Below are 19577 nucleotides of genomic sequence, written 5' to 3'. Positions count from 1 at the left end.
TTTTCCAGCGAGACCACAGTCTAGCCGTCTCTATTTTGCTTTTGAGGCAGAGGAATTAGAAGTTAGAATCAAAGTTGTTGTGTTGGAAAAAAGGTAATAATGAGTTGAATGATCTGATCTTATTCATACACATATTCTTTTTTAGAAATATTAAGTCTCTTAAACTTGGCTGTAAAAATCCAGGCACTGTTAAAGCATGATGGGCTAAGAAGACTGGAGGGTAGATCTCATATTACCTCTGTCTTCTGAGATATGAGATAATCCTTACTGTTTGCAAGGTACAATACACACTAGTTTCCAGATTTGGGTAACTACAGGCATTTCTAATCTATGTGATTTACTTGACTTTAATATTTTTAGTCAATTAACCAGAAAATTCGAAGAACAAAAACAAGATTTTTTTTCCCATTACTTACAAATAAGGGATTATGTTAGGGGGAGCATTATGCTACTCTCCTATCAACTTTATTCATGCGTAGAGAGAGACAGCTTTTTTTTTTTTTTTTACTATAACTCTGGAAGCTTTTTTAAAGCCCAAAGAATATGGTACTGCACATAACCCTCATTTAAAACAAACATGGGAAAAGAAACTTAATGTAGATATTACAGTCGACCAATGGGAGAAAGCCTGGGAACGCGCCAGGACTCTAAGCAGCTGTAATACAATAAAAGCTATTCAGTCACCTTTTGCTTTTTCATCATTGTGTCACCCTCTGTCCTCTGGTGTCTTTCAAATTGTTGAAAATACAAAGCGCCGTGATATAATTGTAACAACTTTGTTTTTCTGCACCCAGGACTCCAAAGGGAAAGAGGAGAATCATGAGCTGTCTGCAGTCATAAAACACGAGGCATGTCTGCGAGATGAACCAATTGTTATAGAAGAAGAAGAGTTACATCTTACCCTGAAGAAAGAAGAGTCCTTATCTATGGAGCACTCGTCTCTGCTCTGTTCCAAAGAGCCGGACTGCAGAAATCCCCATGCTGGTCTACCCCTCCTCACAGTGCCCCAGCCTGAATGGAGGCAGATCAGCGAGGCCCTTCAAGCAAAACTCGTCTGTGAACAGCAAACCGAAGGGCTTTTCATTCCCAAAAATCCCTACCTGCCTCACCGCTGGGATCACAACAAACCTGCTGGACATGTCGCCCTACCTGAGACCACCTCAAGGGTCAAAGACTCTTTAGAAAATCATGGTGGGAGAGTAGGTAAAGTGTTACCAATGTGTAAACAGCTGGATAGACAGCCTTTGGACTGCAGCACAGACTGCTACCCAGAGAAAGAAGACTATGGGGTGATTAAGAAAGAGTCTTTACAGGGACCTGCACAGATGGCCGCCTACTGCAAAGCCAGCCAGGGGGTCATGTCTCCTTTGGCCAAAAAGAAGCTCCTATCCCAAGTGTGTGAGTCTAACCCTTTCTCATTTACTTCACCTCTTCAAGCTCCGCCTCCCACTGTTGCTTCCTCTCACTCATCCATATCAGTGGTTGAAAGGGAGACAGAGAAGAAAAAGGCTAAAGAGGAGGGGGGAGGACAGAGGCACGGGCCAGACAACATCCCAGAAGTAGCACCCATCTTCAGGCCATCGGTCATCCAGCACGCCCAGAGCAGCAAGCCTTTACAGCAAGCCACCAGTGGCCTGTCTGAGAGGGCCCCTGCAGGCGAGCTTTCAGAGACTTACAGCGGTCGGACTAGCCACCACCTCCAGCCTCAAGTCAATCCACCATGGCAGCCCTATCTGACACGGACACTTGCCCAGGACAGCGGGGAGAAAGCCGGGGAGAAACTTCTCCAGGGTCCAGCAGGTCAATCGAGGAACTACGCAGGTGACTGCTACTCCTCCCCTCACCTCAACAGTCTGTACAGACAAACGGAGAACTGCCTGAGCCAGGAGCGGATGGCCGGCTTCGTTAACGGAGAGCGCAGAGAGCACTACACAAGGGAGCGTGAAAGCAGCCAGGGTTTTGTTTGTGGCGGCCTGGAGCAAGAGGGCTTGGCCTACAGGTCTCACTACAGTGACAGAACTCAAACACATGCAGATAGCAGAGAGGCAGAAGATGAGCCCAGAGACTTCACAATTTCAAAACCTCTCTCCCAGAGGGTGTCCTCTTTCTCCAAGTCATCCTTCTGTGGTCTATCATATCCCATCATGCACCAGAGCTTGGATTCCCATCCCAAAGCTTGCAGAGTTCCTCCTATGACCATCTCTCCCCCTAAACAGAGCTCAGTTGAACCTTCACAGCCATTTTCCAGCCCAAAAGCTTCATCGGACTCATCCCTCACCAGTCCCATTCGGCCCAGTAAGAGAACTCTAGCAGAACCAGAGACTGAGGACGCTCCAGAGAGGAAAGTTCGTGTGGTGACACCAATCCACCCCGCCGGAGCAATCCGTCGCAGCGATCCAGAGGAACTAAAACCAGCTGAGCCAGCCCACGCAGTCCACCTCAACAACCACCTCCCTGAAGGCCACCCTACGACCACCTACCCCCCGCCCCACGCTGCTCCCCTCTATGCCGGCATGTACCCGCCCGGCAGCCTGGTTTCTGCACCCGGGGCCCAGGACGGGCTGCAGCAGCATCCAGGTCTGCAGTACCTGAAGAGCCAGTCGGCAGTGTCGCCCCTCGTGCCCCCGTTAGCCTTTCACTCCATGATGCTGCACCGGCAGCTGCTGGCCTCCAGTCCTAGCCCACATCACTTCTACAGGCACCCGGGTGGGGCGGCGCTGTACGGCGACCTGCTGCACCACCTGTATCCCCTCTCCACCCTCCCACCAGCTCAGCTGTCCTCAGTACACCCCAGCACCAGACTTTGAGAAATTCCTCCCTCTCCATGTTCTTTCAGCAACGTATTTTCCATGTCTTTTACTTGGAGATTGTGGCTCAGCCGAATGACAATAAAACACTGATTAAACTTTAAAGACTGATAAACACATCAGTCAGGCAGACTGAAAATTCCATTTTCTTTTTTTTTGGTTTTGTTTATGCATTTGGTTATATACTTTGCACTGCTCTGTATTTTTTTTATCACCACTTACTGTATCTTTTTTGTTTTATTGTTGTTGTATTCTAATTTGCACAATGCTCTTGTGTATGTGCCCACAAACCAGTTTGCCGCTCTCAGTCACCGTGAGTCATGATGTTGCTCTGGACATTAAGTGGAGGGCAACAGAGGAAAAGCCATTTGTTTACTGCATCTGAGGGCTAAACTTTGTTGCTTAAAACACTACAAATACCACGATAATGCACATCAAATCCTTGATAAAAAACAAAAGGTATGTTCAAGACCGCAAGTACAACAGCTGTTAAGCGCATTATTACACTTCAGCCAGTGGTGTTGTATCTGTTTACATTTCTCCACGCTGAAAGCTGTTGCCTGTTAATGCCACAGTCAATCCTCCTGAACTCTTTAGAATTGACATTAACCCTCACTGTGGTGCTGCATAACATGAAATAGTCTGATCATTGCATTCTGAGGTGCTGTGTTGACAGATGTACTGTAGACTCACTTTCTACTCAGTTCAGGTTTTTATTAATTATGTATTTCAGTTCATATACAACACCAGTAGCTGTCTTGTTCAATCTGTCGACTAATCTCAAATGTTTTTTTATGTTAGATTCGATGAAAAGACATTATAATTTTATTTCCTAAATAAAAAGTAAATCATCCCCACACCCCTTGTGATGAGTAGACTGTAGCAGCTTGTTTTTGTCTGTAGGACCAGCATAATGAAGCAGCCGTCTGCTGTGGAATGCTCACCACAAGAAATCAGCATTTCATCTTTTTGTTCTCCAACTTGAAAAGCTCTTTTTTTTCGGTGAACAGACTCTTTTATTCAACGTGCTGAAAAGACTCACTGTATGATTTTATAGGAATGTTGTCACTTAGGATATTATTGCTTTGCAAATATCTGTGCCTTTCGCAGTCTTGGATTAGAATTAGCACTACAGTTGTTAAGGTTTATCTTCTGTAGCAGGGTAGGAATATAAATATTACTGTCACTCTTTTTTAAAACGCGGCGCAGACGCTCAAAACCATATGGCACACTTGGCTATCAGACACCAGACTTGATCACAATGAGACAAAACCTTAATTTTTTTTTTTTTTTTTTTTTTTTTTTTTTTACAGATTTGCTTTGCTCTAATATAAATTTGCTATTAATTGTCAAGAAAACAATTAGAGAGGAAGCTGAAGAGGTTTTACTGACCGTTACTATACTCACAGGTCTGGTGTCTGTCGTCCACAGGGCATGTGTGGTGTATGTGTTTTCTAGCAGTGATGAAAAGGTACCAGACTCCATAAAGTATGCCTACCATGCTCTATAGCCCGAGGTGGGAAGGCAACACCTGCTCTGGCTTTTACAACCACTATAATTGCGATCCAGGATAGTCGAAATACACAGTGAACATGTCTGGTGTTTCAAAAAGAAAAAAGGTCTCTATGTGTAAAGGTTTTACTGAACACTTAGAAGACATTCATTTCTTATTAAGTACTGTACATTGTTGTGTGTAGGTAAAACTGGCATTACTGCTGGCAAGCCCTCCTGTACAGAACATTCATACGGGATCAATTTCACGGCAAACCTTCTTTCTTGTCTTATTTTCTGTGTAAATAGCACTGTAGATAGTACGGCGTGGTTGTTATCATATAAACTGTTATAATCTGTAAATAGTATATAAACAGTATAAAAGTCGGTTACACAATCTAGCTGTGTCCTTGTTTGCTCTGTTTCTCAAGGTCACCGTGATCATGTTAGATTTAAACACTACGATTTAAGAATTAGAATATTCTTTGTTGTTGTTGTTTCACTTTTTTTTTCATGTTTTCATCAATGTGCATCCTTAAAGTGTTTTTGATACAGTTTACCAATCATCCAGCTGGCGAGCAAGATAAAAATAAAGACATTTTGTATGATATGACCTCCTGTATATTTAATTAAAATATTTTACTATCTATACATTTCCTCACTTGTGTTTTTTAATGTAACTGCAGATTAATAGCTTTAGCCGAATACACAGTTATTAAATGTCAGTGTACTAACATCAATGTTTTTTTTTTCCCTGAGTAAATGCACTGTGAATGGGGTTTTATTATTGTAATACCATTATCTAGCTATGAGATTCCATCCGCCTTAATCTTCACAACAGGCTACTTCTGGGCTGAAAGCCAGAGAAGCCTCTCCAGTATTTGCTGCAGTAGAGAAATGTGCCAGTGCATGTATCTCAATGGGATGTGTGTTGGGCTGCAATAAAAGCTATGCTTTGACTTTTATTGCCACCCCCTGGTAAACCTTTACCATGAAAAATATTCAGTAATACTTCCAAGCTCAGCAAAAATAAAGCAGGCTCACCAGGGTAGAATGTAGGCCGTTTTATTGCAGATCAGCAATAATAAAAAATACAGTTAGCTTCCAAGACAACAGCGAACACAGAATGAGGAGAAAATTGCACTTTTTGTGAAACAAAAATAACTACAATATTTTTTACATTGCACTGTTCATAAATTACACCACACTAGGACAGGATTAATGTACCACTACTTACTAGAACATAAGGACAGTGCCATTTAATGTCTAAGTAATTCTTGAGCTATAAAAATGACATTGAAATGAGAAGGTAGCATTGAACTATAAAAAAGGAATTAGGCAACATTTTAATAAGAAGCAACAAAACAAAGACCATAAAACATTTCACTGAACCATTAATCCTGTTGTATGCAATTATTCAAAATGATTTACACAGTATTTTAAGAAGACATACATTGAAATAAGTGGCTCATTTAGTGTTGAGCAAAGCGGAAATAACCGGTCCATGTTTAGTCAGAATGCAGTCATACATTTTTTACTTATTAGGTCACAGTCTCCCTCTCAGCCTTTTCCTGTAATGGTTACATTACATAAACCTTACTAGAGCAGTACAACTAATGACTCAAAATATACAGGAATTTAAGCTTTCACAGTATTATTACGAGTGATATGCATTTTGTTTTCATAGCATGAAAAAAAATGTATAAAAAGGATGACATACTGATGGAATTTCCAGGCAGACTGGTCCAATAAACTTTTCCCTAAAATCAGTGGGAGCTGCGGTTTTACTGGTGAAGTATTTATGATGATTTACCAATAATCACACAGCCTGAGGTGTAGCCACATCAGCCTCAGGATAAACAGTATTAAGGATATGTCGCAATGACTCAGTTTGTTTAATGCAGATATGGAAAGCACTGCATCATTGTGACTAGTGTATTGGTATTACACATGAGGCATAAAAAAACATGAATGCTGCTAATAATGAGCTGCATCACCTTTTGAATAATCCATTCTTGGCTCTTTCAAGGCTTAAACAAAATCCTTCAGTAATCCGCCAGCTCCCAAATCTACATCTACCTCTCTTGATTAAACGGAATTTAGAGGGTGAGACTTAAAAAATGAGAATGTAGCTTTCACTGTGCTTCATCTGGTCAGGGCGAACATTATGTTTCATACACTCCATGTAATTACAAAGACCATTCTTCCAAACGTGACTATTAAAGTGGTTGAAAAATGTAGTGGCTAGCCATACTAGATGCATTCAAAACACAGACAAGGGCGTTCATTATTTTAGCCACTCAAAAGACTCATTCATTCAATTATGTTCATCTCATTTATTTGCTGCAGTGTTAAATTATGTTGGACATACTGTGTAGTCACTGAAAACCAAGGTCACTCCATTATTAAGACCTCTGGGAAATGGAAAAGTCACATTAGTGCCTGCAATTGCTCCTAAAATTCTGTTCCCTTAAAATAAGCTATAGTGGTCATAAAGTCGTCACAGTAAGTGGAATAAGTCAATAGTTCCAAAAGGAATGACTCGTCCACAGTCAGCCTATGGATCAATTCCAATTTGAGTGCTTTTGCAAAGGTTCTTTCATCAGTCCCTGTTCCAGTGGCAGAGCTGAGAAATAAGCCTTTCCATTTTACTGGGATTGATGATGGCAGTGCTCAAGCCAATATACATCCATGGTTTAGCTGCTCGTGAAAAACTTTTACAGTGGTAAGAAAAATGTGGAGATGTATCAACAAATCCCTGATCCCATGATAGGAGATGATGGACTTTATGGTGGTCTTATTTTGTTAAGGGCCCATTCCCTTTAAGTAAAATACAGAGAAATACAACAAAGCCCTATTTATTGTCACGTTACTGCTGCTGATATACTGTAAAATAAGTGCTGCGGCAATGGATGGAGTTATCAAATATTAAATTCTTTGCCAAATATTTTGATAATTGATTCAAGCTCAATAATCATTTTGAGAAGGAAAAAGGGTAAAATTAACCAAATCCTCATTCCTCAGTGTGGATATTTTCTGTTTTTTTTTGTTTTGTTTTTTTTACTCCTCCACGACAGTACATTGAATATCTTTGGGCTGTGGGTCAAACATGATATTTGATGAAAACACATTGGAGTTAGGGTTACAATTTTCTCACAGTTTAGGTACCAAACAACTAACTGATTGAGAAAACATATCTACAGATTAATCAACAGTAAAAATAATCATTAGTAGCAGCTGTAAAATATATTCATCATATCTGATTTTGTCAACTGTTAGCATAGTTGTCTGTAATAGTAGTAAATTGGCGTAGATATTAAATTTTGAAAACAGATGTTAAGTTCACAAAGGTTTAAGGCTAATCCTGTCTCTGAAGGACTTCCTCAGCTTGCTCCTTGGAGCAGGAACAGGACCAGGACCATGAACGGGCCTGACAAAGCCACAGGGGTCAGCTGTGGCTTCAGGATTTGTGGCATTCTGGTACTCGGACTGCTGGAGACTGGCCTGATATTGACCTTGTGGTTGTACATCAAGTACGCCCAGTGGGGCATTTTTTCGGCTGAGGGCCCCGACTCCGCTAGCGTTGTTCCGCTGGAGCTGCTGGATGATGGCAGAAAATTTGGCATCCAGGGACGGTCTTCCTGTTTTGGGCCTTGTGGCTGGGCGCGTATTGCAGACATCCGAGTTCTCCTTCTCTTGGTATGGAAGAGGAGGACGGTGGAGAGAAGTAGGGAGGGGAGGTCTGGCAGGACGGCTAGGAGGAGTGTAAGGCTCTTGGTCCACAGGAGGGGGTGGGGCACGCCGCTTCTTATTGCTACTTGGTGTAGAGCTTGAGTTTGGATTGGGGCTTGAAAAAGGGGTGGATGTTTTGCTCTGGGACAGGACACTCTTCTGCACCGTCACTGAATGGGAGCCATCAAACAGAGTGGACCAGTTGGGTACCTCCCTCTCCTCCTCCTCATGACCGATCAGAAAGCGGCCATCAGTCTCCTCAATCTTGGTATGGATGATGTCTGTGATGCTCTCAAACTGGCCTGGGGAATTTATACCTGCAAGTCAATCAGATATTTAAACAACCATCATGTAGTCATCCATGTAGACATGCACATATCACAAACTAGATACGTGCACATATGCCAGTGTTCTAATTTGCACAAAATGACATATTAATTACACACAGCTCTAGAGGAGGTTTCACTCTTTGGAGGTTTGAGATGTTGAACATGTTTGAGATGTTGAACAAGTTTAATACAGAAAAAATATTGTCCCTGAGAACATTTATTTACAGAAAATGACAAGTTGTCAAAGAGTTCAGAAATCAAGATTACATGGAATACCCAGAGTTTCAGTCACACCTGTCAAGAGCCTTGGCACACTCTCCACCGGTCTTTCACATCGCTGCTGACTGCTTTATGCCATTTCTGGCACATAAACACACTCAGCGCAGTTATGTTTGACGGCTAGCGACCATCGATCTTCTACATCACATTCCAGAGGTTATCAATGGGATTCAGGTTTAAAAACTTGGAGTGGTTTCTTTTATCCATATATTATATAACCCTTAATCTTAAATCGCATGTTGAAAATATACTATTTATTCAACTGCGGTATCTAATTGCCAATTATATCAACTTATCAATACTTATGTATCAAAAATAGAAACTCTGTCACTCATTTAACTTAAATGATAAATGTCTGTGCGACTCACTGCAGTCACTTATTCCAATTACTCTACTCACTGAGATCGTTGTAAACAGAGTCAGCCTGTTTGGTGAGGAAGAGCGATCGTTTCCGTGGTGATGTGACCTCGATCTTCATTAGCTGGTCACAGCAGTGCAACCACTGGCCTGGTTGTAAACAAGGAGAGGCACCAAAGACACAAATAAAGGTTACACTTTCTTGCTAAGGTGACTTTTACTTACACAAAACACACTCCTCAAACTCTTTATACACTTTCAAACATACACCAAGACCTTTGATGGAAACATACATTTTCCTGGCCTAGTCTGAACATACATGTACTTATACAACCAATATTTATGCACAACTGTCTTCTGTATGTTTACATACATACATACACACTCACTCTGATCATAGAGATGCTGGTGGAGGGCGTCCAGCCAGTCCTCGAGCTCCTCCCTGCTGTTTGTGGTGAAGCTGACAGTCTGAGTTCCATCTGATGAAGGGTTGATGATGGACAGACTCCTGGACTTGTGGCCTGCTGACTCCTTCTCCATCACACGGATCCGAGTATCCTACAGGACCAACATAGACATTAACAAATTCTGTCAACAAATGTATATCAATGACAGCTCCGGATAAATTATAGCAGCACTATGAAGATATTGCAGGATTTTCAGGATGTTACTGAATAAAGTGGCATTTGGCAATTTGGGTTTTCTGCAAAGGTTAGGAAAATACTTTGAGAAAGTTTAATCATTAAGGGATGTGATATTTATTCCGATTCCAACTACTGAACAATACATTTAAAAGCAATGAGAAAGTTAGAATAGTTATACCAGTGGAAATAGTGCTGATGTTGATATTAATAACCTTGTATCCTCTTGAGACCCAGCAATGCATTTTTGTCCTCTGTAGGGGACAACTGTCACAGATTTACTTTAAAAAAAAACAACAAAAATAACGCTATCCACTGCAATGGACATTCCATTTAAAAAAAATAGTAATTAAAAAAAAAAGGATCTGAAAAAACTGTAGCAATATGCTGTTTCCAATCAAGACAATTATTTAATGTAAAAAAGCCAAAACTTTTACGTTCCTGGGTCTCAGAAAGTTATATGAAGTTTTTCTTATACATATGTATGAGAAGTACTTCTACTACACTAACAGATGACACATGCGGTGCCTTTTATTATACTGCTGCTTTAACATTATTTATTAAAGTTTAAATTAAAATTACTGCTGTAACATATTTACTTTTCAGTCTTACCATACTGATGGGTACTTTTAGAGTGGGCTGCACTTTAGCATCAATCTCCTCTTGGGTAAAGTAACAGGACAATGAACGAGCACTTAGCACACAGTAGAGACTGCAGGAGCGATTCATCCCCTCCACGCTTTGCTGAAAATTACCACAGCGGACAAAGGGAAGAAGTGTTATGGGACCATTCTGTAAACACATTTCCTGATTAAATAAAAAATGCTGTAATGAATCAGATGCCAGTGCAGTTGTGATGTAATTAAACCAGGGACCGCCTCTGGGGCATGTGCTAATGATAACAACACACCTTCTGGTTCAGGTAGCCGGTCATCATGGTTTGTGTCATACAGATAGGCTGAGCCACCAGCCGGCAGCAGAGGTTACCATAAAGAGGAAGCCAGGAAGACCACTCTGCTGTGAGGAGGAAGAGCAGTCGTGGTGAAAATAGTTAACTACGAAAGATTTTTACATTGAAGGGAATAAGTAGGTAACACATCTCAATAAATTAGTGAATGCTGTAGTTATCCAATGCTGGCAAATGTGGATATTTTTATACAACCTGCCAAATACATTCTCTACAAGAAAAACATATACCCTTCAGTTACAGCGGGAAAAGGGGGGGTATAAATACTAGAGGAAAGGGAACTGTCAAAGGAAACAATGACTGAATAGGCCTCCTTTCTGTTTTATCTATTGGTTTGCCTCCTGTGTTAGGCATTAAAAATTTAATTCCTGCATAATAAAATGGACCTGTATATGTCTATGACTCAGTTCTCTGTCCCTTATGTTTGTTAGTGTCATAAAAGTAAAAAATGACCAGAAATAACTATATAAAGACTGGTATTTGGAGTCAAATTTGATTGCTAACATAAAAAAAACTGTCACATATATGTACATTGATCTAATATATGTATATTCATGTCATATATTTTTTTCTATAAACTTTGTCTGTGACTGTAATACGAACCCTCAAATTTGCACTGTAGACCTGAACAATAATACGCCATGATACAAGCTACTTTCCCATCCATATTATACCTCAAACAAATGAGGAAAGTAATCTGAACCAACATTAAATCATAGGTTATTTTGTTTCATTTCAGCATTTAGTTTTAATAGTGCAATAGTATTTTGTGATCATCCCCAGGTATTATATTTTTGCGCCTTTGTTTCTTACCATCCTGTAGGACAATGAGAGAGTGAGACTGAAAGCTGCCTTCAGCCTGGGGCAGACGGAGCGTTGTGTAGGCCAGGAGGCTGTATTTGGCTCCACTGGTAAAGGTAGACACAAAGATTTTAACACAGATTCATGAAAACACAGCTGACTTATGTTCATGCCCTGCAGACATAAACATAGTTGATACATGCCCAGATTTAATCCTAACCAACACTGTACAGTGGTTGCAGCTTGACGTTGATATTCATTTTGCCCTTTCGAAAAATATCTTCTTGTTCAGAGCCATAATTCATCCCACTTTTATTTACAGATGTTAATTAGTTAAGGTTCAGTGTCATCTGATGCTTTCCATGCTGAGTAAATACTGTTTGTTTTTTTACTCAAACAAAGGGTAGAATTGTGAGAGTAAACACGTACCCTTTATCAGTGTCCTGTGGCTATAAATATTAGTATTCACAAGCTCAAATGTTGGTTATACCTAATTTTAATACTCACTCAGTGTGATTTGTTTGCCAAGTCATTATGTTAGCCTGCAGCTACACCCACTGTTCCATTTACAAGTAATCGAGTTAGATGCTCATTGCAAAAACCTTCAAATAGGAAGCCAAGAGTCTGTAAAGGGTTTTACAGGATAATACAATACATACGCGGGTATTGGGTTGTACTGCAGGAAGGTGTCAGGGTCTGGAGTGTCCAGCAGAGGACACAGTTTCTTCCCAGCAGACTTTCCAAAGGAGTTGCGGAGCTTCTTGGCCAGTTTCTTTGGCGTGTTTACTAATGTGAGCTCTTCCTCCACTGCACAGCTCCACAGCTCCACCTTCAGCTCAAACTGGGGAACTGCCTGTTTGCTATGATTGAAGATAAAGACATTTAAATCAGGCATAACATTCAATTAAATGCCGATTTTTTTTTTACTGTATTATACTAAATGGATATTTGACATACAACAATTACTTACAATATGGTGATTCCCTCAAAGCAGATGTCAGTGACTGATCTGTCTACCACCACCATGTCTGTGTCAAACACCTCAGAGCCAATCTGCATCAGACAGAAGACTGCCACCCGCCGAGCCTAACACAAGAGATTTGTGTTTGTGCAGCATGTTCTGTGATGATCTAAATAATGGGCTTCTATCTTAGCATAAACAGAGCAAACTTACTCCCTCTATTGTTGAAGTGATCTGAATCTCGCCACATCAACGGAATCCTCAGCCCTGCATCAAAAGCAAAAAGAGGAAGGTACATTTAGAAATCAACACGTGTTAGGCTTTCCTTTCTAAACTGCTCTGTGTCCATTTGTGAAAATACATCACACCATGATTGTACATTTTAGAGATGGAGTTATCAAAATCACTCTCTATTATTGAATGAATCCAAACAATGCAGAAAAATCTTACCAGATATTGCAACTGCACCACTACAGGGCACACGGTCATCTACACCTTGATCTGAAAATCTGAAATAGAATTAAGAGTTTAAATCTGTGTTACTAAGACAAATCAACACACCCATAGCTCCTTTGTACTTGAGCCTCCTTGACATGTTTCCTATTTTGCCAAGCTTTCTGATTTGGAGTAAACTATTCACAATTTGATCTGTTAAATTAATTGTGGTTATGTGTACTTGCAGTAAATTATAAGCTTTTTTTTATTGTCACTTTCAGACACTTACAAGACCTTTCATTATCCCTTTAACCCCTGATGTGTCTGTGGTGAGCGTTCTGAATGTATGATTTATTTTAAATATTCATAAAATTTCAATAATTTACTCATTAGGAAAATTTTCAAAACACGCTGATAGAATAGGCCTCGTTTTTTACATTGACACAGAAGCATGCTCAGTGCACCCCCCACTGCCTGTGTAATGGGGGGTAAAACACAGAGCAGTGAGTGAGAATGACTCACTATAAAAATACACGGTTTGGGCTGGGCCTTTTTTCTAACAGTGTTTTCCTTGTCGCTTTTTGTTTTTACTGTTGTTTGTAGTGTTGTTGTGATTTTCCTTTATTTATTTATTTTTTACTGTGTTTTTACCCAGTTTTGACCATATAACTACGTTTTGGAGTTCAACCAGTTGTCAAAAATCAATGTCTCGGGGTTAAAGGGTTAATCATGAACCATGGTAAACATCTAAGTCTTTACCTCTTTGCTCCTCCCATCATGTCTTGCTCCTCTTTCTTCTTCTGCAGCTGAGTGAGGTAAGCCTTGATTCTGGCATTGCAGGTCAGCAGGTTCTTGGAAGCATTGAGAACCTGCTGCCTCTTACTGCAGGCAAGCAGCAGCTTGTAAGCTCCTTCTCGCATACGCATCTCAAAGTCCAACTTCTGTTGGATATTGGTGTCCTTAATGGACGAAGTACCACACAAGAGAAAGTACAAAATTACAAAACAAATCCTTGTCACTGATACAGAAAGAGACTAAAGACAGACAGGTAAACGCTAATCAGACATGGCTTATAACTGCAATGAGGAGATTAGTATTAGCGAATTAATTTAGCAAGTAAAGTCAGACTGTGAGAATGATGAAATGTTTTCAGCCACAAAAAAATCCCTTTTACTGTTAACAGAACTCAAGCTAGAAACAAAAACAAACATTGAATTCCTCCAGCATTTACCATATGTCTCTAAATCAATGTATTGTGTAATACCTGGCCTGAGGGGAACTGTAACATATGGCCCAACAAAAAAACACAAAGATTTTTTTGTGCCTTGAGATTAGATGAGTGTTAAATGGACTGATGAGGTTAGAACAGATCAGATGGTTTCACAATGACCAACACATACTCTGATAGATGGGAAGTCATGATATGAAGGACAAAACACTGGATGGACATGTAAACTACTAATGTAGTACTAGTGTACTTGTTTAAAGAGAGAATAATGTTTGATGCAGCAGATCCACTGATTCAAGCATCACTATTCTACAAAGCAAAAAATACTCTAACCACCTGTAACTTCTTAGAAATCTGGCGTATATACAACAGATTCATATCCTCTACAATCTGCAGCGTGTCATTCAGAAGGCTTGGGCATCGTTTCATGCTTTTGGTCTGGAAGAACATTAGTTTGGTGGAGTTAAAGCAGAGTGTTAAAGCAGCCAGTGTTAAATTGATTTGCAACAATTATTCAGATCCTGTAATACCACACTGTGGAAATGCTAAACCACACGTAGAAGCTTTGGATTTACAGCCTTAACCCTTAAAACCCTAAATATCCGTCGGCAACCAAAGGCATCGGCTGATCTAACACATTTAATAACTTTTCAACTACTAATCCTACCAATACTTGTAAATAACTCAGATTAAATGCAGTTTCTCAGCTTTTTGTCACTATCAGATATGACCCATTTGGACATTCAGAGATTGTAGTGAGTGTGGAAGCACCGCCATCTTCTGCAACACTGATTCAACAATAAAACCCATGTAGCTTGACAAATGACAGGTGTTGTAGACACTTGTTCTAATGTTCGGTTAGTGATATATTTTGCTGAAACAGTCAATTTTTCTTCAGTTTTCTCTCCTTTGATATAATTCTGAACTTTTAAAAAATATCTACATTAGGGGTGTCAAACTCAGATCCTCGAGGGCCAGTATCTTGCATGTTTTAGATGTTTCTGTCTTCCAGCACACCTGACGGTTATCAGACTTCTGCAGAGCTTGATGATAGGCTTATCATTTGAATCAGGTGTGTTGGAAGAGGGAAACATCTAAAACATGCATGATACCAGCCCTCGAGGATCTGAGTTTGACACCCTGATCTACATGATCAGTAAATTTTTCAGAAAATACTGGATTTCCACTGAAAATTATGCAAAGTATAGAGACTTATTTATAGAATGCATTATTATAAATCACTTAGGTAAGAGGAAAAAAAAACATTTGGAGGTACTGACAAAAGTAGTTTTGGGGACTTTAAGGGTTAAGCAAAGGTATGCGTTATCAACAAAAGGTGATTAAAGAATAAAAAGAAGAAGAAGTCATTTTAAAATAAAATAGTCACATTCAGTATTTTACTATAATCTGGTTGGATAAATGTGTATTTTGTCTTTTAAAGCTGTAGATGTTTATAGATGAGCTTATTTTAACAACTTAAATCTACATCAATACATAATATCCTACATCACATCAAAAATCTAGATCCACATATCTGAGCATATTTGGAATTATGTGGTTTTCATTGTAAAGGAAGGGTATTAAAAACAAAAAGAGGTGTCAAGCAGATGTTGGTGAATAGAATTATAAAGCTGCATAAAATTAAAACACTAGAGTACAAATACCTCAAATTAGTACTGAATTATTTAGTTACATTCAACTGCAAAGAGAGTATTAATGTGATTATTTGGTGCATGCAAAGCAACGATCAACAGTGCAAAGGTGAACGTTAAGAAGGAACAAGATCTGGTTTCATGGAACTGCACAACAGGCAACTCCCCTATTGAGTTACTGCTCTACCGTTAACAGCATTGTCTGGGAGCGGCGTGTTTGTGGATATTTGATTAGATGCAGAGATGTGAAAACCCCATTCATTACAAGGCAACTATTTGATTATTGCCTCCATTGTTTCTGTATACGAAGATACATGCCAGTACTGAACAATATACTGCAGTATTTTGTCAACTGTGATTTGGACTTCGGACCCCTCCTCCGATTGTCAACGGAGCTGTCAACTGACGAGCAAACCACACAAAAGAGAACCCCGTTAAAAGCTCGTACCTCGTTTTGTACAAATAAGGCACTCTGTCGTATTTTCTTCCGTTTTATCTCCATGGCCACTGCGGACCCAGCCGACATTACAGACCGGCAACCTCCGTTTCTCTTGTTAGTTTGAACGTCCCGCTGGTCGTCCATGTTGTTCGTCCATTCGCTAACACCCGCACGAGAGGGACATCCTGCCACGGCGCTAACGGAAAGGGTGGTTTGATTTAAAGCACCGCATCTCCCGGAACATTACTAACACAAACACCATTAATTACATTGACACGAAACTGAACAGAAGTCAAAGCTACGCATTATGTAAGACAATAAACAGCTTTATTTTCAGTGTGTGATAGTTAGAATACTGGCATTTGATTAAGCAACAGTAGAAGCGCTTAACCCCGAGTCTACCTCAGATGGGCTAAAACTAAGATGAATCCAGATTTAAACACACACACACACACACACACACACACACACACACACACACACACGCAAAAAACAAAACAAAAACGCCATAATACCTCATGCTGTATCTTATAAAATACTAAACAGTTTAAGTGTCTCGAAATAAACACGAAACTACTGCTACATATTTTGGCAGGACTCTCACATACACAAAACGAGCGCTCCTTCAGGGTGGAAGCGTAATTGCGTCACTGAGTCAAACAAAACAGGGGCATACTCTTTCAGGTTTAAATTTTTCACGGCTGGTTTTAATTTTGGATAAAAGAATGCAATATATTAAAAAAAAAAAAAAAAAAGCATAATCTTGATATGAGCAGTTGTCATTCAGTATTTTTATTTTTACTTTACCGGATGTAAACAAAACATTCTGCGGCAAACTCACATTTAAACAATAGGTTCTTGTAAAGGATGATTTGTTTACAATAATAATATATTTAAAGCCCCAATACTTCTACAGTTCTTTTTTTTTCATATACATATCCTATATCATAATGCTGTATCTTTAACAGTACACCAAAGTAAATATACATCAGTCATCATCAGTTCGATTTAAATAGATGCATAGGTAAATACATACAAATAATGAGAATGTCAATAAAAAAACTAGTATGAAATGATTGACAAATAATTGACAACAAACAAAACATGACATATGCCAACATTGAAAACATTCAAATGGGAGCGCACTCAATCTTACAGTTTTGTTTTTGTTATTTTCTGAAATGAATGTATAAATACATATATAGAGCTTCCCTCCACTTCTCGCTTGAAAATATGAAAATAAGGTATCAAAATTCCCTAATATGAATTAACTCAAGCTAAAAAAAAAAAAAAAAAAAAAAAAAAAAAGATTCCTTTTCATATTTAGCCCACCTTTAATCCTTAAAAAAATAATAACAAAATAAATAAATAAATAAATAAAATAAAAGATAATATAATCCAAGTGAAATCTCCAAATACCTTAAATGTATTCATTTCCAGAGTAGACGGAGGGTCTTATAATGCAGCTCACACGCTCATTTAACCTGAATGCTCTGTAAATGTTTAGTTCCCGGACATCCTATCCAGTTGTGTTGCGCATTGTGCAGTGGGGACTGCCCCTCTTTTCAGCATTTCATGCATTTGTAAACTGCGCAGCCCACTGGATTGAACAGTCACAAAAGACCCAGGGACGTGAGCAGGAAACCCGCCCACCCGGTTCTGGCTGACATGGAGCTTCTGGTCGAGTTGGAAGCATCCACGGTTGGAAGTGTAGACGCAGGCGCTCCAGCTGGAGAGGAACTATGTAAAGCTGAAAAAATCACTGCAAACCGGATATTACGATATGTGCCCGTGGAAATAAAATGTAACATAAATATCTGAAAATAAAAGGATGACAACCTGTTTAATCCTCTGTAAGCCAGACTGGGCAAAACAGGTCAGCTGTTTTGCCATCTGTAGGCCGTTTTATGCATCTGTCCAGCTATGAGCTTTAGTATGATCTCATCAGTTTATCCTATGCAATATCCACTTGAACATATTGTATTTGTAATCATGTAGTGGACTACAATTAACATCATTAAAATGCAACACTGAGAGGCACAGAAGACCCTTTATGTTCTCTGTTATCACACTCCACAACACCTTAGAGTGTGGACTTACAGACCGGTGACAACTTCTTTATTAACCTCCCAAGATCCAGCTATGGGTTTTCTGTTCAGGTTTGTGGACAAGAGTTCCACAGTTCATACAAAAAAACAAGCAAAATTTCCACCTTAAAGGACATCCCATAAAAAATGTTTCATCATGACGTTTCCAATATAGGCAATTATTTAATTAAAAAAAAAGACAAAACTTGTACTTTTCTGGGTGTCAGGAGGTTAATTCTGTTTTGTTTTGGTTTTTGGATTGTTTTGTTTTCTTTCTTTCTTTGTCTAGAGCTGATGAAAAAAAGTGAATTTCCCCGCGATGACCAATAAATTAATCTGTACCTGTATATTATTTTTCTTAGTAATTATTTGCTTTTTAATTGTATATCTGCCTGTAATCAGAAAGTGAATGCCAAAAATTTCGTACTGTCTGAACAAAATTATTAAAGATATGTTAATTGGAAAAGGAAGGTTACACTAAATACAACCACTGTGGTTTATAGAAGCGGGTTTTTTCACTGAAACTTTTGGTTTTACTGCACTGCTGTACATACTTTATTGTATTTTCTTGTTGTGTCCGAAGATAAGAGACTGAGAAATAAATGTACATGTTCATTTCAACGTTGCAAAACAACAAATCTAACAACAAATGAGAGAGAGAGAGAGAGAGAGAGAGAGAGAGAGAGAGAGAGAGAGAGAGAGAGAGAGAGAGAGAGAGAGAGAGAGAGAGAGAGAGAGAGAGATTTGGAAGCGTCTTTTATTACTAAATAAAAATAAGGAGTCTTATCAATGCCAAACATTTCATAAACAAGCTATATATAAAATAATTGTTGTAATAATAATAATAATAATAATAATAATAATAATAATAATAATTATTATTATTATTATTATTATTATTATTAGTAGTAGTAGTAGTAGTAGTAGTAGTAGTAGGAGGAGGAGGAGGAGGAGGAGGAGGAGGAGGAATCAATACAAAAGGCTTATCAACAATATTTTTAGAGAGAGAGAGAGAGAGAGAGAGAGAGAGAGAGAGAGAGAGAGAGAGAGAGAGAGAGAGAGAGAGAGAGAGAGAGATTTGGAAGCGTCTTTTATTCCTGAATAAAAATAAGGAGTTTTATCAATGCCAAACATTTCATAAACAAGCTATATATAAAATTATTATTATTATTATTATTATTATTATTATTATTATTATTACTACTAGTAGTAGTAGTAGTAGTAGTAGTAGTAGGAATCAATACAAAAGGCTTATCAACAATATTTTTCTCCACAGATGATGATGATGTTTCTTCTTCTTCTTCTTCTTCTTCTTCTTATTATTATTATTATTATTATTATTATTATTATTATTATTCTTTTACCTTCATC

The 19577-nt window shown here is 39.0% G+C and overlaps 2 protein-coding genes across 2 annotated transcripts in view; one reads left to right on the top strand and one right to left on the bottom strand.

Moving 5' to 3' along the window:
* The window catches only part of arid5b (AT-rich interaction domain 5B), an 83155-nt gene extending 78207 nt beyond the window's left edge, over positions 1–4948 (top strand). Inside the window, exon 10 of the mRNA XM_030155506.1 lies at positions 795–4948. Within this exon, the coding sequence (XP_030011366.1) occupies positions 795–2807 (2013 nt within the window). The 3' untranslated portion in view covers positions 2808–4948. The remainder of the gene's footprint in view (positions 1–794) is intronic.
* A 413-nt stretch (positions 4949–5361) lies between these two features.
* rtkn2 (rhotekin 2) lies at positions 5362–17986 on the bottom strand. Its single transcript, XM_030155509.1, has 13 exons — positions 17539–17986; positions 16129–16315; positions 13560–13759; positions 12816–12874; positions 12571–12632; positions 12375–12490; positions 12064–12264; positions 11417–11511; positions 10547–10653; positions 10249–10380; positions 9385–9553; positions 9038–9145; positions 5362–8347 (listed from the first exon to the last, which is right to left on the bottom strand). Exons 2-13 carry the CDS (start codon positions 16261–16263, stop codon positions 7641–7643), a joined length of 2091 nt encoding a protein of 696 aa, XP_030011369.1. The 5' UTR covers positions 16264–16315; positions 17539–17986; the 3' UTR covers positions 5362–7640.
* Between the last annotated feature and the right edge of the window lie 1591 nt (positions 17987–19577).

This window comes from Sphaeramia orbicularis, chromosome 15, assembly GCF_902148855.1.
Source record: "Sphaeramia orbicularis chromosome 15, fSphaOr1.1, whole genome shotgun sequence".
Taxonomy (NCBI): Eukaryota; Metazoa; Chordata; class Actinopteri; order Kurtiformes; family Apogonidae; genus Sphaeramia; species Sphaeramia orbicularis.
Note: the sequence above shows the minus strand (reverse complement) of the source record. Positions and strands in the feature narration are given on the sequence as shown.